Source organism: Salmo salar, chromosome 14 (assembly GCF_965601325.2).
Source record: "Salmo salar chromosome 14, fSalSal1, whole genome shotgun sequence".
In the NCBI taxonomy this organism is placed as follows: Eukaryota; Metazoa; Chordata; class Actinopteri; order Salmoniformes; family Salmonidae; genus Salmo; species Salmo salar.
In genome coordinates, this window is record NC_138304.1 from 94,304,553 (window position 1) to 94,330,877 (window position 26,325).

Below are 26,325 nucleotides of genomic sequence, written 5' to 3' on the forward strand. Positions count from 1 at the left end.
GGCAGAACTGAAAAAGCATGTGCGAGCAAGGAGGCCTACAAGTTACACCAGCTCTGTCAGGAGGAATGGGCCAAAATTCACCCAACTTATTGTGGGAAGCTTGTGGAAGGCTACCTGAAATGTTTTACCCAAGTTAGCCTCATTTAGCATTGCCTTCAAATTGGTTATGTAAACTTCTGACCCACCGGGAATGTGATAAAATAAATAAAAGCTGAAATAATAATAATCATTCTCTCTACTATTATTCTGACATTTCACATTCTTAAAATAAAGTGGTGATCATAACTGTCCTAAGACAGGGAATTTTTACTAGGATATAATGTCAGGAATTGTGAAACTGAGTTTAAATGTATTTGGCTAAGGTATATGTAGACTTCAGCAGTAACTCTTTGTGTTGCCTGCCTGTTTTCCTCGCACAATTGAATTAGGACTCATGCATCTGAGACCTGAATTACAGAACTTTACCTTGCAGGTGTTTTTACTCCGGTAGAATCAGCCAGGCACTGTAGTTAACCTGTGAATGGATTCTACACCAACACGGTAGATTATACTCTCATTGAAGGAAATGAATGGTTATAATGGTGTAATGAAGATGTTAGTGTTACGAGCGTTCCTTTAGGGACCAGCCACTCTCAACCCCAGGGAAAAGAGCTGGAGTGTGGCTCACATTCAAATGCGTCATTCACTACTACAGCGTGGGAACAGCCACCGTGGTGTGTGTTTGTACAGCCTTCAAAATGTACTTTCATTGAACCCTACCATCAATAAAAGTGCATAGTGCTTTACACGAGCCTTGTAACCCTGTGGATATTACCTCAGAAGCCCCGGCTGACGTCTCCACCACGGCCAAGTTTGGGATCTTCACCTTTCCGTAATGCTTAGACACAAGACACATTTACACAAAGATACACACTCGCACACATACAAAAACAGATGAAGACACACACACATGCACACACACAGACCGACCGCTTCCAAAAAGGGCTCCAATTTAAAAGGCTATAAGACAATAATGAATCGCTTCAGTTAATTATTTGTCTGTAATTAAAAAAGTGCAAATTAATTCAGCTCTCGTTAGAACACGACAGAAACCAGAGTTTGCGCTGATCTCCTTTCCCCGTCTCACCCCACCTCACCCTCTTTCCTTGACGTAGAGGAGGAGACAAGGAAAGGAAACCTCTTTAGGGTATTGAGATGCTTTCTCTCCCTGAAGGCAAGGAAACAAGGAAAGGGTATATCTTTGTACCCAGCCTCCCACATAGTCACTAAATCTATCTCCCACCATGTTAGACTAAGAGTGGCTTTGGCTGGCCCCTCTCTCTAACGGTCATTAATACCAATGCCAGCTCACTGTGGTTGAACTGTGGTCAGGCTAGTTCCACTGGGTATCTGGGTTTTATGTTGGCCAACCATAACTTGTCCCTGGAACATGATAAGAGGGACTCTTGTCTGCTCTTTCCCAAGGGAATTGTTTCTCAGAGTTCAGAGGCACAGCTATCCTGGTCTCTGTCTTTGCCACTCACTCCCATTACCTCACTATACATTCTCTCTCCCCCTTCAGTTTATCCCTCTCTCTGTTTCTCACCCTCTTTCTCTCTCTGGGCAGATGTACATCAGCTAGACCTGGGGGGCAATGCGTTGTAAGTCTGTTTTTAACAATGCAGGAGTGTCATTTTTCTGTGAGATGGATAGGACAGGGCGGTTCATGGTGAAGTTCCCAACGTGTTCCCCAAATCCCCCACAGCCTCATTAGGATTCCTGTTTAATCCGTCTCTGACAGGACCGACCGGACCACGGGACGCCCCTATCCACACACACACACACACACACACACACACACACACACACACACACACACACACACACACACACACACACACACATATTTGCAAGAAGACACACTCTCTCTCCTTCTCTGTTATGCTAATGATGTTATTCTTCTTCCTGCACGGCGATCTTTCATCATCCCTCTGTCACTGTTTCTAGAAATCCACTACGGATCAGAAGAGCTTATTATGGGTGATTAGTTCATCTGAGAGGGGGAGCGAGGGAAGGAGTGGACAGAAAGTATTCCGCCTCTCTCTTTCTCTCTCTCTCCCCATCTCTTGTTCTCATATTTCTCTTTCTTTTCTGCTCTTTCTTTCCCTCCATCTCTGTTTTTCCCTCTGCTCCCCACTCTCCTTTTCTCTGCCATCTCTCCTCTCCCCCTCTGCTATTTCTTCCCTCTCTCTCCCGCTCTCTCTTTATCTCCCCCTCTCTCTTTATCTCCCCCTCTCCATGTGTAGAGATGTATATTGATCAGCATGTTGACTGTGATATCAATAGTCTCTTCTCTTTAGTGATCCTGTCCCCAGTCTAATGAACCAGTGGAAGTGTACCATGCTGCTTGACTTTGGTTCTGTCAGCATTATATTGGCCTTATTGGTGTGACTGTTGATGGTTGTATGCATGGTGATTGGATTCAGAAAATCTCAGTCTCTAAGATATAGAGCCTTCTCTCTCCCTGTTATGTAAGACCTGTGTGTGTGTGGACCGTGTGTTGTGCTCCATAGTCAGCTGCTGCAGTATGGACGGGGTTCATTATGTGGCCTGACAGGCTGTCACTGCTGCATCACGCGCACTCTCCTCTCCTCCACACTCTCCTCTCCTCCACACTCCTCTCCTCTCCTTCTGGTTGTGTAGTTTCATCTATTTTCTCCCTCTCTCCTCTCCTCCACACTCTCCTCTCCTCCTGGTTGTGTAGTTTCAGCTATTTTCACCCTCTCTCTCCTCTCCTCCACTCTCTCCTCCACTCTCTCCTCTCCTCCTGGTTGTGTAGTTTCAGCTATTTTCTCCCACTCTCTCCCCTCCTCCACACTCTCCTCTCCTCCTGGTTGTGTAGTTTCAGCTATTGTCTCCCTCTCTCTCCTCTCCTCCACTCTCTCCTCTCCTCCACACTCTCCTCTCCTCCTGGTTGTGTAGTTTCAGCTATTTTCTCCCACTCTCTCCTCTCCTCCACACTCTCCTCTCCTCCTGGTTGTGTAGTTTCAGCTATTGTCTCCCTCTCTCTCCTCTCCTCCACACCCTCCTCCACTCTCTCCTCTCCTCCTGGTTGTGTAGTTTCAGCTATTTTCTCCCTCTCTCTCCTCTCCTCTCCTCCACACTCTCCTCTCCTCCACACTCTCCTCTCCTCCACTCTCTCCTCTCCTCCTGGTTGTGTAGTTTCATCTATTTTCTCCCTCTCTCCTCTCCACACTCTCCTCTCCTCCACACTCTCCTCTCCTCCACTCTCTCCTCTCCTTCTGGTTGTGTAGTTTCATCTATTTTCTCCCTCTCTCCTCTCCACACTCTCCTCTCCTCCACACTCTCCTCTCCTCCACACTCTCCTCTCCTCCTGGTTGTGTAGTTTCAGCTATTTTCTCCCTCTCTCTCCTCTCCTCCACACCCTCCTCTCCTCCACTCTCTCCTCTCCTCCTGGTTGTGTAGTTTCAGCTATTTTCTCCCTCTCTCCTCTCCACACTCTCCTCTCCTCCACACTCTCCTCTCCTTCTGGTTGTGTAGTTTCATCTATTTTCTCCCTCTCTCCTCTCCACACTCTCCTCTCCTCCACACTCTCCTCTCCGACACTCTCTCCTCTCCTCCTGGTTGTGTAGTTTCATCTATTTTCTCCCTCTCTCTCCTCTCCTCCTGGTTGTGTAGTTTCATCTATTTTCTCCCTCTCTCTCTTCTCCTCCTCTCTCTCCTCTCCTCCTGGTTGTGTAGTTTCAGCTATTTTCTCCCTCTCTCTCTTCTCCTCCACTCTCCTCTCCTCCTGGTTGTGTAGTTTCAGCTATTTTCTTCCTCTCTCCTCTCCTCCACACTCTCCTCTCCTCCTGGTTGTGTAGTTTCAGCTATTTTCTCCCACTCCCTCCTCCTCCACTCTCTCCTCTCCTCCACACTCTCCTCTCCTCCTGGTTGTGTAGTTTCAGCTATTTTCTCCCACTCCCTCCTCCTCCACTCTCTCCTCTCCTCCACACTCTCCTCTCCTCCTGGTTGTGTAGTTTCAGCTATTTTCTCCCACTCCCTCCTCTCCTCCACATTCTCCTCTCCTCCACACTCTCCTCTCCTCCTGGTTGTGTAGTTTCAGCTATTGTCTCCCTCTCTCTCCTCCTCCACTCTCTCCTCTCCTCCACACTCTCCTCTCCTCCTGGTTGTGTAGTTTCAGCTATTTTCTCCCTCTCTCTCCTCTCCTCCACTCTGCTCTCCTCCACACTCTCCTCTCCTCCTGGTTGTGTAGTTTCAGCTATTTTCTCCCTCTCTCTCCTCCTCCACTCTCCTCTCCTCTCCTCCTGGTTGTGTAGTTTCAGCTATTGTCTCCCTCTCTCTCCTCCTCCACTCTCTCCTCTCCTCCACACTCTCCTCTCCTCCTGGTTGTGTAGTTTCAGCTATTTTCTCCCTCTCTCTCCTCTCCTCCACTCTCCTCTCCTCTCCTCCTGGTTGTGTAGTTTCAGCTATTTTCTCTCCCTCCTAATTCCTCTTTAATTATTAACAGCAACATGATTAGGCCTTCACCATCAAGAGGCCTTTCATTAGAGCTACACAGCACCCTGAAGACTGATTTCACACACCACACACACACACACACACACACACACATTACTAAGACTGTTGATACACTCCTCTAACAGTGTGGCTAAGGCGTAGTGCTCTTTTGGTGTTGTGGGATGCAGTGTAGGGGACACTGTCCTGTCCACTTACCAAGCACAGCTCAACATGATGATGGTGGTGCTTTTCATTTGTTTACCTGTCACTAGGATTACAGTATTGAAGAGCTGTGCTCTTTGAATACTTACAGCTACCAACAATTTGCCTGCCTGCCTGTGTTCGTGTGCACGGATGTATGTTTAGGGGTTAATCAATGGTATATTAAGGGGCTGGGCTGTGGCAGATGAGATTTGGGAGCGAGGGTTCCGCCTCCGTTTTAACAGTTTTATTCCTGTGTTAATCTATCTGGCACGTCTCTGGTCATCTATCTGTGTCATCAGGACCCGTTGGGGGGTGGAGAGGTCCTTGCTAAAACATGGAACGCTCCTTAAGCCATCAGGCACTGGGAGGGATGGGGGAGTGTGTGTGTGAGGCCTAATTGAACATGATAAAGTGTAAAGTTAATTACCCTCACGGCTGTCACTGATACCCCCGGGGGGTGTTTCTAAGGGGGTAGCCTCAGGCACAGCTGTCGGCCTGGTTTTGGTGGTGGGGTATAGTTGTTTGTGTGTGTGAAGGAGAAAGGGGTGGCGTAAGGAGGATGGAGGCCCATGGGGGTCGTGTGCAGGATGATGGGGACAATCGGCTTTTAAAGACTCCCCCGTCCCTCTGGTGTGCCGCTCTCGACAATCCTGTCCTGTCCCATCACGACACACACCCCTTTCCCAGAGCAGAAAAGATTGTGATGTCTCTACAAATTAACCATCACTGAGCTCCATAGACCAAACAAAATAATCTGACTGCTATCGAGGAGTCTTGTACTAGTCCTGAGAGAGCTTTCTGGCAACACTGTCATGAGACTGACATGATGTTTTTGGGATTACATAAGGCTGTCATTGGTGAACCATCTAGCAATGTGTCTAGATGGCTGTTCATGTGCACATTATTTCCTGAGCCAAGCCCAAGTTCGGACACCCCTTTGTCAGTGATTGGTTAACAAGGGGCTGCAGGTAGCCTAGTGGTTAGAGCGTAGGACTAGTAACCGAAAGGTAAAAATCTGTCGTTCTGCCCCTGAACAAGGCAGTTAACCCACTGGTCCTAGGCCATCATTGAAAATAAGAATTTGTTCTTAACTGACTTGCGTAGTTAAATAAATATAAAAAATTATTAGAACAGTAGAGATTCTTCAATTAAGTATTTGTTGTCATTCAGCAAGAGACGACTTGTTTTCCTGCAAATTTTTTCACTTGAGAAATAGTGCACAAAACATCTTGGTTACATGTAAAATTGCGCGACTAAGACCTTGACTAAACATCAAAATTAATTACAGATGCATCATAGCGCTTGATGGTTTTTGCGACTGCACTTGAAGAAACTTTCAAAGTTCTAAAAATGTTCCAGTTTGACTGACCTTCTTGACAATAATATGGACTTGGTCTTTTACCAAATAGGGCCAACTTCTGTATACCACCCCAACCTTGTAACTACACAACTGATTGGCTCAAATGCATTAAGAAGGAAAGAAATTCCACAAATTTGCTTTTAACAAGGCACACCTGTTAATTTAAATGCATTTCAGGTGACTACCTCATGAAGCTGGTTGAGAGAATGCCAAGAGTGTGCAAAGCTGTCATCAAGGCAAAGGGTGGCTACTTTGAAGAATCTAAATATTTTGATTTGTTAAACACTTTTTTTGGTTACTTAATGATTGCATACATGTTATTTCATAGTTTTGATGTCTTCACTATTATTCTACAATGTGGAAAATGGTACAAATAAAGAAAAACTGGTACACACACCACGGTCTCAGACATTGCTCATCCTAATATTTCTTAATGACATTATTGAACTTTTTTAGATTTGTGTGTTAAATATTACTGCACTGTTGGAGTTAGGAACATAAGCATTTCTCTACACCCGCAATAACATCTGATAAACATGTGTACGTGACCAATAACATCTGATGAACATGTGTACGTGACCAATAACATCTGATAAACATGTGTACGTGACCAATAACATCTGATAAACATGTGTATGTGACCAATAACATCTGATGAACATGTGTATGTGACCAATAACATCTGATAAATATGTGTACGTGACCAATAACATCTGATAAATATGTGTACGTGACCAATAACATCTGATAAACATGTGTATGTGACCAATAACATCTGATAAATATGTGTATGTGACCAATAACATCTGATGAACATGTGTACGTGACCAATAACATCTGATAAATATGTGTATCTGACCAATAACATCTGATAAATATGTGTACGTGTGACCAATAACATCTGATAAATATGTGTACGTGACCAATAACATCTGATAAATATGTGTGTGTGACCAGTAACATCTGATAAATGTGTGTGTGACCAATAACATCTGATAAATATGTGTACGTGTGACCAGTAACATCTGATAAATATGTGTGTGTGACCAATAACATCTGATAAATATGTGTACGTGTGACCAATAACATCTGATAAATATGTGTACGTGACCAATAACATCTGATAAATATGTGTGTGTGACCAGTAACATCTGATAAATATGTGTGTGTGACCAATAACATCTGATAAATATGTGTACGTGTGACCAATAACATCTGATAAATATGTGTACGTGTGACCAATAACATCTGATAAATATGTGTACGTGTGACCAATAACATCTGATAAATATGTGTACGTGTGACCAATAACATCTGATAAATATGTGTACGTGTGACCAATAACATCTGATAAATATGTGTGTGTGACCAATAACATCTGATAAATATGTGTGTGTGACCAATAACATCTGATAAATATGTGTGTGTGACCAATAACATCTGATAAATATGTGTACGTGTGACCAATAACATCTGATAAACATGTGTACGTGACCAATAACATCTGATAACTATGTGTATCTGACCAATAACATCTGATAAATATGTGTACGTGTGACCAATAACATCTGATAAATATGTGTACGTGACCAATAACATCTGATAAATATGTGTGTGTGACCAATAACATCTGATAAATATGTGTACGTGTGACCAGTAACATCTGATAAATATGTGTGTGTGTGACCAATAACATCTGATAAATATGTGTGTGTGACCAATAACATCTGATAAATATGTGTGTGTGACCAATAACATCTGATAAATATGTGTACGTGTGACCAATAACATCTGATAAATATGTGTACGTGTGACCAATAACATCTGATAAATATGTGTACGTGACCAATAACATCTGATAAATATGTGTGTGTGACCAATAACATCTGATAAATATGTGTACGTGTGACCAGTAACATCTGATAAATATGTGTGTGTGTGACCAATAACATCTGATAAATATGTGTGTGTGACCAATAACATCTGATAAATATGTGTGTGTGACCAATAACATCTGATAAATATGTGTGTGAGACCAATAACATCTGATAAATATGTGTGTGAGACCAATAACATCTGATAAATATGTGTATGTGACCAATAACATCTGATAAATATGTGTATGTGACCAATAACATCTGATAAATATGTGTATGTGACCAATAACATCTGATAAATATGTGTATGTGACCAATAACATCTGATAAATATGTGTATGTGACCAATAACATCTGATAAATATGTGTATGTGACCAATAACATCTGATAAATATGTGTATGTGACCAATAACATCTGATAAATATGTGTGTGTGACCAATAACATCTGATAAATATGTGTGTGTGACCAATAACATCTGATAAATATGTGTACGTGTGACCAATAACATCTGATAAATATGTGTACGTGTGACCAATAACATCTGATAAATATGTGTACGTGTGACCAATAACATCTGATAAATATGTGTACGTGTGACCAATAACATCTGATAAATATGTGTACGTGTGACCAATAACATCTGATAAATATGTGTACGTGTGACCAGTAACATCTGATAAATATGTGTACGTGTGACCAGTAACATCTGATAAATATGTGTGTGTGTGACCAATAACATCTGATAAATATGTGTGTGACCAATAACATCTGATAAACATGTGTACGTGTGACCAATAACATGTGTACGTGTGACCAATAACATCTGATAAATATGTGTATCTGACCAATAACATCTGATAAATATGTGTATGTGACCAATAACATCTGATAAATATGTGACCAATAACATCTGATAAATATGTGTACGTGTGACCAATAACATCTGATAAATATGTGTACGTGTGACCAATAACATCTGATAAATATGTGTACGTGTGACCAATAACATCTGATAAATATGTGTATGTGACCAATAACATCTGATAAATATGTGTATGCGACCGATGGAATTTGATTTGATCTGTAATGACGTCATTCAAGGCAAGAGGGCCAATCGGAGCCCAGTTTTCACAAACATTTAGGAAATAAGTCATCTTTGGGAGAGATGTGTGAGACTGACTGAATGAATGAAGTTTTGCTGTCAATCAGCTTTGAAATCAGCCTATTTTGCATTATGGTTCTGCATGTTATCACAAACGAAGTACTCAGGTAATGAATTGATGTTAGCTTCAGCTGTAAGCTATCTAGGAAAGTTAGCTTGTAGCTACCAGTATCTTCTTTCAATGTGACGTGTTCTAGCCTGTATGGACATTGTTTTGCGAACAGTAATTAAGAGTTTCAGCATTTCGATATGCCGTGTCGCATATTCAAGTGTGTTAACGTCTGTGTGGAATGATTGGAGCAGGCACGCTCATGCTATAAGTGGACATCGGCTGTTCTGATAGAGAGACATAATCCGTGGGACAGAAGTACCTAAAGTAAAAATAAATTCCACTGGACTGCTTTTCATGTTCTAGTATCTAAAGAGTACAGACGTTTCAGTATCGTTCAACACTAGTGTGTAGTGACCATGTATTATGTGTTTGTAGGTGTGGGAGCAGCCAGCTTGGCTAAGCTAACCTTCATGGTAGGAGGGGTTGAGGAGGAGTACACTGCCGCCCAGGAACTGCTCACCTGTATGGGAGCTAATGTAGTGTACTGCGGACAGGTTGGCACAGGACAGGTAACTAACACTCTAGTGTACTTACAAGTTTGTATACAAATGTACCATTTTCATACACTCAAACACTATTGTACACTTGGTCACTCTCACAGAAATGTATTCGAATAATTCGGCTTTTTTGTCTCACAGGCAGCTAAGATCTGTAACAACATGCTGTTAGCGATTGGGATGATCGGGACTGCAGAGACCATGAACCTCGGAATCAGGTAGAGTCAACTACCTGTTAGCCAGCCTAGATCTGTTGGAGTCACTTCTATTCACCCTTCACTGTCTCGCTGTGATTTACCTGACCATGTCTTTACCAGGTCTCCAACCTTCACTGTCTCGCTGTGATTTACCTGACCATGTCTTTACCAGGTCTCCAACCTTCACTGTCTCGCTGTGATTTACCTGACCATGTCTTTACCAGGTCTCCAACCTTCACTGTCTCGCTGTGATTTACCTGACCATGTCTTTACCAGGTCTCCAATTGGACCTGTGTGTTGATTTTGCCTTCTGTGTTTTGAGATGGGGGCAAAGTGACAGAGGAGGATAGTTGGTGGCAGGGGAGGTTTGACCACCCAGTCTCAGACCTGTCAGGGGTAGCAAGAGACTGATGAGGGGGTCAGACCACCCAGTCTCAGACCTGTCAGTGGTAGCAAGAGACTGATGAGGGGGTCAGACCACCCAGTCTCAGACCTGTCAGTGGTAGCAAGAGACTGATGAGGGGGCAGACACTCATTTACATCTACTGGTTGAGCTCTTAATGCAGCCTCGTCACAACCAGCTGCTGCTTACAAACTACATATCCCAACATGCACTGCTCCCAGCCCTGACAAACCAGCCCTGCTTACAAACTACATATCTCTGACATTGCCTCAGTGGATAAGACTGTAAAACTACATTCCCCATCCCTCTCTGCCCTGCTATTTCTGCTGCTGTTATTGGGGTTGTAAAGGATCCATCTATTTCCCTCTCTGGTGTGTCTGGCCTCTAGTCAAGCAATGTGTGTTTGTGTGACAGTGTATTTTGTGTGTGTTAGTTGTATGTGCTCATGTTACAGTGAGGGGGGGGGGAAAGTATTTGATCCCCTGCTGATTTTGTACGTTTGCCCACTGACAAAGAAATGATCAGTCTATAATTTTAATGGTAGGTTTATTTGAACAGTGAGAGACAGAATAACAACAAAACAATCCAGAAAAACGCATGTCAAAAATGTTATAAAATGATTTGCATTTTAATGAGGGAAATAAGTATTTGACCCCTCTGCAAAACATGATTTAGTACTTGGTGGCAAAACCCTTGTTGGCAATCACAGAGGTCAGACGTTTCTTGTAGTTGGCCACCAGGTTTGCACACATCTCAGGAGGGATTTTGTCCCACTCCTCTTTGCAGATCTTCTCCAAGTCATTAAGGTTTCGAGGCTGACGTTTGGCAACTCGAACCTTCAGCTCCCTCCACAAATGTTCTATGGGATTAAGGTCTGGAGACTGGCTAGGCCACTCCAGGACCTTAATGTGCTTCTTCTTGAGCCACTCCTTTGTTGCCTTGGCCATGTGTTTTGGGTCATTGTCATGCTGGAATACCCATCCACGACCCATTTTCAATGCCCTGGCTGAGGGAAGGAGGTTCTCACCCAAGATTTGACGGTACATGGCCCCGTCCATCGTCCCTTTGATGCGGTGAAGTTGTCCTGTCCCCTTAGCAGAAAAACACCCCCAAAGCATAATGTTTCCACCTCCATGCTTGACGGTGGGGATGGTGTTCTTGGGGTCATAGGCAGCATTCCTCTTCCTCCAAACACGGCGAATTGAGTTTATTTTTTTTATTTTTTATTTATTTCACCTTTACTTAACCAGGTAGGCAAGTTGAGAACAAGTTCTCATTTACAATTGCGACCTGGCCAAGATAAAGCAAAGCAGTTCGACAACATACAAAAACACAGAGTTACACATGGAGTAAAACAACATACAATCAATGATACAGTAGACAAAAATTAGACTATATACAATGTGAGCAAATGATGTGAGATAAGGGAGGTAAAGGCAAAAAAAGGCCATGGTGGCAAAGTAAATAAAGTATAGCAAGTAAAACACTGGAATGGTAGAATTATAATTTGAAGAAAGTTCAAAGTTAAAATATAAATAATATGGTGCAAAGGAGCAAAATAATAAATAAAATAAATAAATACAGTAGGGGAAGAGGTAGTAGTTTGGGCTAAATTATAGATGGGCTATGTACAGGTGCAGTGATCTGGGAGCTGCTCTGATAGCTGGTGCTTAAAGCTAGTGAGGGAGATGTGTTTCCAGTTTAAGATTTTTGTAGTTCGTTCCAGTCATTGGCAGCAGAGAACTGGAAGGAGAGATGACCAAAGGAGGAGTTGGCTTTAGGGGTGACCAGAGAGATATACCTGCTGGAGCGCGTGCTGCTGGTGGGTGCTGCTATGGTGACCAGTGAGCAGAGATAAGGGGGGACTTTACCTAGCAGGGTCTTGTAGATGACCTGGAGCCAATGTGTTTGGCGACGATTATGAAGCAAAGGCCAGCCAACGAGAGTGTACAGGTCGCAGTGGTGGGTAGTATATGGGGCTTTGGTGACAAAACGGATGGCACTGTGATAGACTGCATCCAGCTTGTTGAGTAGGGTATTGGAGGCTATTTTGTAAATGACATCGCCGAAGTCGAGGATTGGTAGGATGGTCAGTTTTACGAGGGTATGTTTGGCAGCATGAGTGAAGGATGCTTTGTTGCGAAATAGGAAGCCAATTCTAGATTTAACTTTGTATTAGAGATGATTGATGTGAGTCTGGAAGGAGAGTTTACAGTCTAACCAGACACCTAGGTATTTGTAGTTATCCACAAATTCTAAGTCAGAACCGTCCAGAGAAGTGATGCTGGACAGGCGGGCAGGTGCAGGCAGCGATCGGTTGAAGAGCATGCATTTAGTTTTACTTGTATTTAGGAGCAGTTGGAGACCACGGAAGGAGAGTTGTATGGCATTGAAGCTCGTCTGGAGGGTTGTTAACACAGTGTCCAAAGAAGGGCCAGAAGTATACAGAATGGTGTCGTCTGCGTAGAGGTGGATCAGAGATTCACCAGCAGCAAGAGCGACATCATTGATGTATACAGAGAAAAGAGTTGGCCCAAGAATTGAACCCTGTGGTACCCTCATAGAGACTGCCAGAGGTCCGGACAGCAGGCCCTCCGATTTGACACACTGAAATCTATCAGAGAAGTAGTTGGTGAACCAGGCGACGCAATCGTTTGAGAAACCAAGGCTACTGAGTCTGCCGATGAGGATGTGGTGATTAACAGAGTCAAAAGCTTTGGCCAGGTCAATGAATATGGCAGCACAGTATTGTTTCTTATCGATGGCGGTTACGATGTCGTTTAGGACCTTGAGCGTGGCTGAGGTGCACCCATGACCAGCTCTGAAACCAGATTGCATAGTGGAGAGGGTGCGGTGGGATTCGAAATGGTCGGTAATCTTTTTGTTGACTTGGCTTTCGAAGACCTTAGAAAGGCAGGGTAGGATGGATATAGGTCTGTAGCAATTTGGGTCAAGAGTGTCACCTCCTTTGAAGAGGGGGATGACAGCAGCTGCTTTCCAATCTATGGGAATCTCAGACGACACGAAAGAGAGGTTGAACAGGCTAGTAATAGGGGTTGCAATAATTTCGGCAGATAATTTTAGAAAGAAAGGGTCCAGATTGTCAAGCCCAGCTGATTTGTAGGGGTCCAGATTTTGCAGCTCTTTCAGAACATCAGCTGAATGGATTTGGGAGAAGGAGAAATGGGGGAGGCTTGGGCGAGTAGCTGTGGGGGGTGCAGTGCTGTTGAATGCAGTAGGGGTAGTTAGGTGGAAAGCATGGCCAGCCGTAGAAAAATACTTATTGAAATTCTCAATTATAGTGGGCTTATCGGTGGTGACAGAGTTTCCTATCCTCAGTGCAGTGGGCAGTTGGGAGGAGGTGTTCTTATTCTCCGTGGACTTTACAGTGTCCCAGAACTTTTTAGAGTTTGAGTTGCAGGAAGCAAATTTCTGTTTGAAAAAGCTAGCCTTGGCGTTTCTAACTGCCTGTGTGTATTGGTTTCTAACTTCTCTGAAAAGTTGCATATCGCGGGGGCAGTTCGATGCTAATGCAGAACGCCACAGGATATTTTTGTGTTGGTTAAGGGCAGTCAGGTCTGGGGAGAACCAAGGGCTATATCTGTTCCTGGTTCTAAATTTCTTGAAAGGGGCATGCTTATTTAAGATGGTGAGGAAGGCATTTAAAAAAAATAACCAGGCATCCTCTACTGACGGGATGAGGTCAATATCTTTCCAGGATACCAGGGCCAGGTCGATTAGAAAGGCTTGCTCGTTGAAATGTTTCAGGGAGCGTTTGACAGTGATGAGTGGAGGTCGTTTGACCGCTGACCCATTACGGGTGCAGGCAATGAGGCAGTGATCGCTGAGATCTTGGTTGAAAACAGCAGAGGTGTATTTAGAGGGCACGTTGGTTAGGATGATATCTATGAGGGTGCCAGTGTTTGCGGCTTTGGGGTTGTACCTGGTGGGTTCATTAATAATTTGTGTGAGATTGAGGGCATCAAGCTTGGATTGTAGGATGGCTGGGGTGTTAAGCATGTCCCAGTTTAGATCACCTAGAAGCACGAGCTCTGAAGATAGATGGGGGGCAATCAGTTCACATATGGTGTCCAGAGCACAGCTAGGGGCCGAGGGGGGTCTATAGCAGGCGGCGACGGTGAGAGACTTGTTTTTGGAGAGGTGGATTTTTAAAAGTAAAAGTTCAAATTGTTTGGGTACAGACCTGGATAGCAGGACAGAGCTCTGCAGGCTATCTCTGCAGTAGATTGCAACACCGCCCCCTTTGGTCGTTCTATCTTGTCTGAAAACGTTGTAGTTAGGAATGAAGATTTCAGAGTTTTTGGTGGACTTCTAAGCCAAGATTCAGACACAGCTAGGACATCCGGGTTGGCAGAGTGTGCTAAAGCAGTGAATAAAACAAACTTAGGGAGGATGCTTCTAACGTTGACATGCATGAAACCAAGGCTATTACGGTTACAGAAGTCATCAAAAGAGCGCGCCTGGGGAATAGGAGTGGAGCCAGGCATTGCAGGGCCTGGATTCACCTCTACATCCCCAGAGGAGCAGAGAAGAATGAGTATAAGGGTACGGCTAAAAGCTATAAGAATTGGTCGTCTGTGACGTCCAGAATAGAGAGAAAAAGGAGCAGGTTTCTGGGGGCGATAAAATAGCTTCAAGGTATAATGTACAGACAAAGGTATGGTGGGATGTGAATACAGAGGAGGTAAACCTAGGCATTTAGTGATGATGAGAGAGATATTGTCTCTAGAAACATCTTTGAAACCAGAAGATGTCATAGCATGTGTGGGTGGAGGAACTGAGAGGTTGGATAAGGTATAATGAGCAGGGCTAGAGGCTCTACAGTGAAATAAGCCAATAAACACTAACCAGAACAGCAATGGACATTGCATATTGACATTGAGGAGAGGCATGCTTAGCCGAGTGATCAAAGGGTCCAGTGAGATTCAGACAGCTAGCCGGGCCATAGGTAGCAAGCTGGTGGAAGATGGAGGGAGGTCTGTTTTTAGCCACCTCGTGCGTTTCCGTCTGTGGGTTAGTGGGGTTCCGTGTGGAAGGGGGGACCAGTCCAAGTTGGCAAAATAGTTAGTTATAGTGGCCCAAGAAAAGTGTCCGATAGACCTATTCAGATCGCAGCCGATAAGACAGCTAACGATTAACGATTAGTGGGCCGCAGATGGGCGATCAGGTTACGTCGCGACGGAGGGGCCAGTTGGATAACTCCCTCGGACAGATAACGTCGGTGGTCCAGTCGTGAAGGCCCGATGGGGCTCCGTATCGGCAGTAAAGCGGGTCAGGATAGGTGATTGTAGCCCAAGGGACACTTCAGCTGGCTAGCTCAGGAAAAGCCCACGAGTGGCTGACGGAACTCTTCAGCTGGCTAGCTCCGGGATAATGTGTGTTAATTCCGGGACCGACGTTGCCAATAGTCACTCAGGTAGCAGCTAGTTAGCTGCAAGATCCAGGTGTAAATGTCCTGAGCCTGCGGTAGAAATCGGGAAAAGGAGAGTGAATAGGTCCGGTATGCTCTGGTCTGAGTCGCGCTGTACAAAAACTGGCGATAGCTTTTCGAGCTAATGGATAGCTGAGGACAGCTAACCGTGGCTAGCTGAACTCCAACGTTAGCCAGTGAAAATGGCTAACCTCTGGCTAGCTTCTGTTGTGGATTTCGGATTTGAGGTAAATAATACTTTCTTTTTTAAATTGGTGAGGCGGGTTGCAGGAGAGTGCTTTGAGGTTGAGTTTTAGAAGAAAAAATAAATAAAAATTAAAAAATGTAAAAAGATAATGCGAAGAAAAAAAATATATATATATATATACACGGGACACGACAAGAGGAGGGTAAAGGACGTCTGAACTGCTACGCCATCTTGGAAAGAATGATGATGAATGAGCTCCATTTTGGTCTCATCTGACCACAACACTTTCACCCAGTTGTCCTCAGAATCATTCAGATGTTCATTGGCAAACTTCAGACGGGCATGTATATGTGCTTTCTTGAGCAGGGGGACCTTGCGGGCGCTGCAGGATTTCAGTCCTTCACAGCGTAGTGTGTTACCAATTGTTTTCTTGGTGACTATGGTCCCAGCTGCCTTGAGATCATTGACAAGATCCTCCCGTGTAGTTCTGGGCTGATTCCTCACCGTTCTCATGATCATTTCAACTCCACGAGGTGAGATCTTGCATGGAGCCCCAGGCCGAGGGAGATTGACAGTTCTTTTGTGTTTCTTCCATTTGCGAATAATCGCACCAACTGTTGTCACCTTCTCACCAAGCTGCTTGGCGATGCTCTTGTAGCCCATTCCAGCTTTGTGTAGGTCTACAATCTTGTCCCTGACATCCTTGGAGAGCTCTTTGGTCTTGGCCATGGTGGAGAGTTTGGAATCTGATTGATTGATTGCTTCTGTGGACATGTGTCTTTTATACAGGTAACAAGCTGAGATTAGGAGCACTCCCTTTAAGAGTGTGCTCCTAATCTCAGCTCGTTACCTATATAAAAGACACCTAGGAGCCAGAAATCTTTCTGATTGAGAGGGGGTCAAATACTTATTTCCCTCATTAAAATGCAAATGAATTAATTAATGCATTTTTCTGGATTTTTTTGTTGTTATTCTGTCTCTCACTGTTCAAATAAACCTACCATTAAAATTATAGACTGATGATTTCTTTGTCATTGAGCAAACGTACAAAATCAGCAGGGGATCAAATACTTTTTTCCCTCACTGTATACACGGTCATATGATTAGTGTACCCAATATTGTATCAAATGTGTGTGCTGTATTTGTCTCTGGTGCGTTGTGTACGTACAACGTGTGTTTGTGTGCGTGTGTGTGGTGCATCTGTATTAGTGCAGCTGATTTGTCTGTGGGGAGACAGAGGGGCAGACGGACATCAATCTCCACACTAGGCGTCTGAAATATGGAGGCATTAAGAGAGCAACACAGATTTACACCCCACACCTCTGTTCCTGCTACACACCTACCCCTACACACCTATGCACACCTACCCCTACACACCTATGCACACCTACCCCTACACACCTATGCACACCTACCCCTACACACCTACCCATGCACACCTACCCCTACACACCTATGCACACCTACCCCTACACACCTATGCACACCTATGCACACCTACCCCTACACACCTACACATACACCCACCTACCCATGCACACCTACCCCTACCCACCTACCCCTACACACCTATGCACACCTACCTATGCACACCTACCCCTACACACCTATGCACACCTACCCCTACACAGCTATGCACACCTACCCCTACACACCTATGCACACCTACCCCTACACACGTATGCACACCTACCCCTACACACCTACCCCTACACACCTACCCATGCACACCTACCCCTACACACCTACCCCTACACACTTATACCCCCCTACCTACACACCTACCCCTACACACCTATACACACCTACCCCTACACACTTATACACACCTACCCCTACACACCTACCCATGCACACCTACCCCTACACACCTATACACACCTACCCCTACACACCTATACACCCCTACACACCTACCCCTACACACCTACCCCTACACACCTATATACACCTACCCCTACACACCTACCCCTACACACATACAAACACACGTACATGGAGTACACACGGACACAGACAGACACCGAGACACACATGCTCAGAGCCAATTTCCAGGAAAACAGTAACAACATTTTATCATGCTGGAGTAGGGCCTGATAGAGCTGCCCTTTCCAATGCCTGTCCTCGCACGCACACACACACCCCCACACCGCACGCTGCCTGTCCCGTCCACACAGCTAATTTGTTGATTTCAGATGGAACGTTGGGCCGTCTCTGACAGAGCATGATGTTCCCTTAGATCAGAGAATGGCCCTGAATTACAATTATAACCACAGAAACACTACCTTTGTCATTGTCTCTGTTTTTTCCCTCTCTCAGGTTTTCTTTCTCACTCCCTTTATTTTCTCCTCCCTATGTTTCCCTTTCTCTTATATTTCTTTTTAACATGTATTTTCTATCCATTTCTGTCTCTCGTTCTCTCTCTCTCTCCATCCCCCACTCCCTTTCTGGTCTGTTTCTTCTCTGGCTTGTATCTTTCAGTCTGTCTGAGGAGCAGCCCTGCTTTTAATGATGAAGCTGAGGAGAGGAGGCGGCATAAATACAGTTACATTCTCTGTGTGTGTGTGTGTGGGTTGAGAGCATATGTTCAAGAGATGGATTGAAGATACTTGTTTGTTACCTGTCTAATAATAAATGTTGAGCGTGCTTCCTCTCTGTGGTTTAGAGAAGGAATTAAAGCTAATGGTAATGAACCAGACAGTTAATATCATAAATGACCTCCACCTGCTGCACATGACTCAACAGCAGGCCCCCGTCTCAACTGTTTTATGTTTCATAGCTATAGCATTTGTTTTGCTTTTAGCTCTGATGGCATTGCTCTGCCACGTGTGTGTGTGTGTGTGTGTGTGTGTGTGTGTGTGTGTGTGTGTGTGTGTGTGTGTGTGTGTGTGTGTGTGTGTGTGTGTGTGTGTGTGTGTGTGTGTGTGTGTGTGTGTGTGTGTGTGTGTGTGTGTGTGTGTGTGTGTGTGTCCATGTCAATCCTGTTAAAGCGTGACATGTCCTCTAATTCATGTAAATTAACAGCACCGCTAAAGAACAACACTGGTGTTAAGGCTAATAACCAGGACTGTGATGGGGAGAGGGGCTCATGGCTAATAACCAGGACTGTGATGGGGAGAGGGGCTCATGGCTAATAACCAGGACTGTGATGGGGAGGGGGGCTCATGGCTAATAACCAGGACTGTGATGGGGAGGGGGGCTCATGGCTAATAACCAGGACTGTGATGGGGAGGGGGGCTCATGGCTACTAACCAGGACTGTGATGGGGAGGGGGGCTCATGGCTACTAACCAGGACTGTGATGGGGAGGGGGGCTCATGGCTAATAACCAGGACTGTGATGGGGAGGGGGGCTCATGGCTAATAACCAGGATGGGGAGGGGGGCTCATGGCTACTAACCAGGACTGTGATCGGGAGGGGGGCTCATGGCTAATAACCAGGACTGTGATGGGGAGGGGGGCTCATGGCTACTAACCAGGACTGTGATGGGGAGGGGGGCTCATGGCTAATAACCAGGATGGGGAGGGGGGCTCATGGCTACTAACCAGGACTGTGATGGGGAGGGGGGCTCATGGCTACTAACCAGGATGGGGAGGGGGGGCTCATGGCTACTAACCAGGACTGTGATGGGGAGGGGGGCTCATGGCTAATAACCAGGATGGGGAGGGGGGCTCATGGCTAATAACCAGGACTGTGATGGGGAGGGGGGCTCATGGCTACTAACCAGGACTGTGATGGGGAGGGGGGCTCAAGGCTAATAACCAGGATGGGGAGGGGGGCTCATGGCTACTAACCAGGACTGTGATGGGGAGGGGGGCTCATGGCTAATAACCAGGATGGGGAGGGGGGCTCATGGCTACTAACAGGACTGTGATGGGGAGGGGGGCTCATGGCTAATAACCAGGACTGTGATGGGGAGGGGGGCTCATGGCTACTAACCAGGACTGTGATGGGGAGGGGGGATCATGGCTAATAACCAGGACTGTGATGGGGAGGGGGGATCATGGCTAATAACCAGGACTGTGATGGGGAGGGGGGCTCATGGCTACTAACCAGGACTGTGATGGGGAGGGGGGCTCATGGCTACTAACCAGGATGGGGTGGGGGGCTCATGGCTAATAACCAGGATGGCGAGGGGGGCTCATGGCTAATAACCAGGACTGTGATGGGGAGGGGTGCTCATGGCTAATAACCAGGACTGTGATGGGGAGGGGGGGCTCATGGCTACTAACCAGGATGGGGAGGGGGGCTCATGGCTACTAACCAGGACTGTGATGGCGATGGGGGCTCATGGCTAATAACCAGGATGGGGAGGGGGGCTCATGGCTACTAACCAGGACTGTGATGGGGAGGGGGGCTCATGGCTACTAACAGGACTGTGATGGGGAGGGGGGCTCATGGCTACTAACCAGGACTGTGATGGGGAGGGGGGCTCATGGCTAATAACCAGGACTGTGATGGGGAGGGGGGCTCATGGCTAATAACCAGGACTGTGATGGGGAGGGGGGCTCATGGCTAATAACCAGGATGGGGAGGAGGGCTCATGGCTAATAACCAGGACTGTGATGGGGAGGGGGGCTCATGGCTACTAACAGGACTGTGATGGGGAGGGGGGCTCATGGCTACTAACAGGACTGTGATGGGGAGGGGGGCTCATGGCTACTAACCACGACTGTGATGGGGGGGGGGGGCTCATGGCTACTAACCAGGACTGTGATGGGGAGGGGGGCTCATGGCTACTAACAGGACTGTGATGGGGAGGGGGGCTCATGGCTACTAACCACGACTGTGATGGGGATGGGGGCTCATGGCTACTAACCACGACTGTGATGGGGATGGGGGCTCATGGCTACTAACCACGACTGTGATGGGGAGGGGGGCTCATGGCTAGTAACCAGGACTGTGATGGGGAGGGGGGCTCATGGCTACTAACCACAACTGTGATGGGGATGGGGGCTCATGGCTAGTAACCAGGACTGTGATGGGGAGGGGGGCTCATGGCTACTAACAGGACTGTGATGGGGAGGGGGGCTCATGGCTAGTAACCAGGACTGTGATGGGGAGGGGGGCTCATGGCTACTAACCAGGATGGGGAGGGGGGCTCATGGCTAATAACCAGGACTGTGATGGGGAGGGGGGATCATGGCTACTAACAGGACTGTGATGGGGAGGGGGGCTCATGGCTAATAACCAGAACTGTGATAGGAAAGGCAGGAGGGCTCGTGGCTAATAACCAGGATAGGGTGTGTGATAGGAGAGGCAGGAGGGCTCGTGGCTAATAACCAGGATAGGGGGTGTGATAGGAAAGGCAGGAGGGATCGTGGCTAATAACCAGGATAGGGTGTGTGATAGGAGAGGCAGGAGGGCTCGTGGCTAATAACCAGGATAGGGTGTGTGATAGGAGAGGCAGGAGGGCTCGTGGCTAATAACCAGGATAGGGGGTGTGATAGGAGAGGCAGGAGGGCTCGTGGCTAATAACCAGGATAGGGTGTGTGATAGGAGAGGCAGGAGGGCTCGTGGCTAATAACCAGGATAGGGGGTGTGATAGGAGAGGGAGGAGGGCTCGTGGCTAATAACCAGGATAGGGTGTGTGATAGGAGAGGCAGGAGGGCTCGTGGCTAATAACCAGGATAGGGTGTGTGATAGGAGAGGGAGGTTCATTGATTTATTGTTAAACAGAGGACAACAGCTCCATGTCAGTCAGCATATCTGGCCGCTGTAACAAACAATCTGTCCACCGACGTGCTTTATTGTAGAGCAGCAAATAACCTTTTCAGATGCTGACCCAGAACATAGGCCCTGGAAGAGACTGTGTGTGTGTGTGTGTGTGTGTGTGTGTGTGTGTGTGTGTGTGTGTGTGTGTGTGTGTGCGCGCGCACCCCAAGGGGGGTGGATGATGTCAAACATATGTCACCCACAGACAGGGAGGCGTCGGCTGAGGCAGGATGGAAGGAGAGGAGGGGGAGTGAAGAATGAAAAAGCCATCATGACTGAGACTTCTATTAAAAACAACACACAGTGTCACTTATCCCACATTTCCATACCACTCTAAAACCCAAGCCAGGAGAGAAACTACAAACCAAGCCGGGAGAGACGGAGAGAAACTACAAACCAAGCCGGGAGAGACGGAGAGAAACTACAAACCAAGCCGGGAGAGACGGAGAGAAACTACAAACCAAGCCGGGAGAGACGGAGAGAAACTACAAACCAAGCCGGGAGAGACGGAGAGAAACTACAAACCAAGCCGGGAGAGACGGAGAGAAACTACAAACCAAGCCGGGAGAGACGGAGAGAAACTACAAACCAAGCCGGGAGAGACGGAGAGAAACTACAAACCAAGCCGGGAGAGACGGAGGAAAGAAAGGGAGAAAAAAAGGAGAGAGACATTTTGTGAGAGTGTAAAATCCGTTGAGAGTAAATGTCCCAGTCTTAATTAGTTAGTAGACAACTAATAAAGACTGTGGTAGTAATGGTAGAATGAGAGCCAGGTGGAGGGAGGGAACGAGGGAAGAAGAGGGAGGGAAGGCTTAGGAAGCCCATATTCTGTCCTTAAGGAGCCATGATGGTTTAATGGTGATATTTAGAGCTGAATAGAGTTATTGTCCTAGAAGCTCTGCCAGGGTGAGGCTGCCAGGGATTCATGTGGCCAACTTTACACTGTCTTTAAAACTGTTACAATATAACGACTAGCACCACTCACCAGACACAGACGCTTAGAAACTAACACTCACTCCTCTTCTCCCCTTCTCTTTCTGTTGCTTTGGTGTGGTGTGGTGTAGTATGGAGGTGAGGTGTGGTGTAGTATGGAGGTGTAGTGTAGTATGGAGGTGTGGTGTAATTAGAGGTCGACCGATTATGATTTTTCAACGCCGATACCGATTATTGGAAATTAACGTTTCCGGATTTGACCATATTAATGACCAAAGGCTCGTATTTCTGTGTGTTATTATGTTATAATTAAGTCTATGATTTGATAGAGCAGTCTGACTGAGCGATGGTAGGCAGCAGCATGCTCGTAAGCATTCATTCAAACAGCACTTTAGTGCGTTTGCCAGCAGCTCTTCGCAATTCTTCAAGCATTACGCTGTTTATGACTTCAAACCCCGAGATTAGGCTGGTGTAACCGACGTGAAATGGCTAGCTAGTTAGCGGGGTGCGCGCTAATAGCGTTTCAAACGTCACTCGTTCTGAGACTTGGGAGTGGTTGTTCCCCTTGCTCTGCATGGGTAACGCTGCTTCGAGGGTGGCTGTTGTCGATGTGTTCCTGGTTCGAGCCCAGGTAGGAGCGAGGACAGGGACGGAAGCTATACTGTTACACTGGCAATACTAAAGTGCCTATAAGAACATCCAATAGTCAAAGGTATATGAAATACAAATCGTATAGAGAGAAATAGTCCTAAAATTCCTATAATAACTACAACCTAAAACTTCTTACCTGGGAATATTGAAGACTCATGTTAAAAGGAACCACCAGCTTTCATATGTTCTCATGTTCTGAGCAAGGAACTTAAACGTTAGCTTTCTTACATGGCACATATTGCACTTTTACTTTCTTCTCCAACACTTTGTTTTTGCATTATTTAAACCAAATTGAACATGTTTCGCCTCACACAACGCCACGCCTCCACACCGCCAATACACGCCTCCATACTACACCACAACACGCCTCCATATTACACCACAACACACCTCCATACTACACCACAACACGCCTCCATACTACACCACACCTCCACACTGCCAATACACGCCTCCACACTACACCACACCTCCATACTACACCACAACACACCACCATACTACACCACACCTCCATACTACACCACAACACGCCTCCACAATACGCCTCCACACTACACCACGCCTCCATACTACACCACAACACACCTCCACAACACGCCTCCATACTACACCACACCTCCATACTACACCACAACACACCTCCACAACACACCTCCATACTACACCACACCTCCATATTACACCACAACACGCCTCCACAACACGCCTCCATACTACACCACACCTCCATACTACACCACAACACGCCTCCATACTACACCACACCTCCATACTACACCACAACACACCTCCACAACACGCCTCCATACTACACCACAACACGCCTCCATACTACACCACAACACGCCTCCATACTACACCACAACACGCCTCCATACTACATCACAACACCTCCACAACACGCCTCCATACTACACCACACCTCCATACTACACCACAATACGCCTCCACACGCCTCCATACTACACCACACCTCCATACTACACAACAACACGCCTCCACACTACACAACAACACGCCTCCACACTACACCACAACACGCCTCCACACTACACCACAACACGCCTCCACACTACACCACAACACGCCTCCATATTACATCACAACACGCCTCCACAACATGCCTCCATACTACACCACACCTCCATATTACATCACAACACACCTCCACATTACATCACAACACGCCTCCATACTATGCCTCCATACTACACCACAACAGGCGTGTTGGGGTGTGGTATGGAGGCATGTTGTGGAGGCGTGTTGTGATGTAGTATGGAGGCGTGGTGTGGTATGGAGGCGGTGTGGTGTGGTATGGAGGCATGTTGTGGAGGCGTGTTGTGATGTAGTATGGAGGCGTGGTATGGAGGCGTGGTGTGGTATGGAGGCGGCGTGGTGTGGTATGGAGGCGGTGTGGTGTGGTATGGAGGCGGTGTGGTGTGGTATGGAGGCATTGTGGTGTGGTATGGAGGCTGTGTGGTGTGGTATGGAGGCGGTGTGGTGTGGTGTGGTATGGAGGCGGTGTGGTGTGGTGTGGTATGGAGGCGGTGTGGTGTGGTATGGAGGCGGTGTGGTGTGGTATGGAGGCGGTGTGGTGTGGTATGGAGGCGGTGTGGTGTGGTATGGAGGCGGTGTGGTGTGGTATGGAGGCGGTGTGGTGTGGTATGGAGGCGGTGTGGTGTGGTATGGAGGCGTTGTGGTGTGGTATGGAGGCGGTGTGGTGTGGTATGGAGGCGGTGTGGTGTAATATGGAGGCGGTGTGGTGTAATATGGAGGCGGTGTGGTGTAATATGGAGGCGTGTTGTGGTGTAATATGGAGGCGTGTTGTGGTGTAATATGGAGGCGTGTTGTGGTGTAATATGGAGGCGTGTTGTGGTGTAGTATGGAGGCGTGTTGTGGTGTAGTATGGAGGCGTGTTGTGGTGTAGTATGGAGGCGTGTTGTGGTGTAGTATGGAGGCGTGTTGTGGTGTAATATGGAGGCGTGCTGTGGTGTAGTATGGAGGCGTGTTGTGGTGTAGTATGGAGGCGTGTTGTGGTGTAGTATGGAGGCGTGTTGTGGTGTAGTATGGAGGCGTGTTGTGGTGTACTATGGAGGCGTGTTGTGGTGTAATATGGAGGCGTGTTGTGGAGGCGTGGTGTAGTGTGGAGGCGTGTTGTGGTGTAGTGTGGAGGCGTGGTGTAGTGTGGAGGCGTGGTGTAGTGTGGAGGCGTGTTGGTGTGTAGTATGGAGTTGTGGAGGCGTGTTGTGGTGTAGTGTGGAGGCGTGTTGTGGTGTAGTGTGGAGGCGTGTTGTGGTGTAGTGTGGAGGCGTGTTGTGGTGTAGTGTGGAGGCGTGTTGGTGTGTAGTGTGGAGGCGTGTTGTGGTGTAGTGTGGAGGCGTGTTGTGGTGTAGTGTGGAGGCGTGTTGTGGTGTAGTGTGGAGGCGTGTTGTGGTGTAGTATGGAGGCGTGTTGGTGTGTAGTATGGAGGCGTGTTGTGGAGGCATGGTGTGGTATGGAGGCGTGATGTAATGTGGAGGTGTGGTGTAGTATGGAGGCGTGTTGTGGTGTAGTATGGAGGCGTGTTGTGGTGTAGTATGGAGGCGTGTTGTGATGTAGTATGGTGGTGTAGTATGGAGGCGTAGTGGTGTGGAGGCGTGTTGTGGTGTAATATAGAGGCGTGTTGTGATGTAATATAGAGGCGTGTTGTGATGTAATATAGAGGCGTGTTGTGATGTAATATAGAGGCGTGTTGTGATGTAATATAGAGGCGTGTTGTGATGTAATATGGAGGCGTGTTGTGGTGTAATATGGAGGCGTGTTGTGGTGTAGTATGGAGGCGTGTTGTGGTGTAATATGGAGGCGTGTTGGTGTGTAGTATGGAGGCGTGTTGTGGAGGCATGGTGTGGTGTAATATGGAGGCGTGTTGTGGTGTAGTATGGAGGCGTGTTGGTGTGTAGTATGGAGGCGTGTTGTGGAGGCGTGGTGTGGTGTAGTATGGAGGCGTAGGATGGAGGTGTGATGTAATGTGGAGGCGTGGTGTGGTGTAGTATGGAGGCGTGATGTAGTGTGGAGGCGTGTTGTGATGTAG

At 46.8% G+C, this 26,325-nt stretch overlaps 1 protein-coding gene across 2 annotated transcripts in view; it reads left to right on the forward strand.

Moving 5' to 3' along the window:
* The window catches only part of hibadha (3-hydroxyisobutyrate dehydrogenase a), a 58,765-nt gene that overhangs the window by 17,342 nt on the left and 15,098 nt on the right, over positions 1 to 26,325 (forward strand). For both annotated transcript variants that reach the window (XM_082961288.1, XM_014142939.3), the window contains exons 5-6: positions 9,594 to 9,727; positions 9,857 to 9,933. In XM_082961288.1, the coding sequence (XP_082817414.1) occupies positions 9,594 to 9,727; positions 9,857 to 9,933 (211 nt within the window). The remainder of the gene's footprint in view (positions 1 to 9,593; positions 9,728 to 9,856; positions 9,934 to 26,325) is intronic.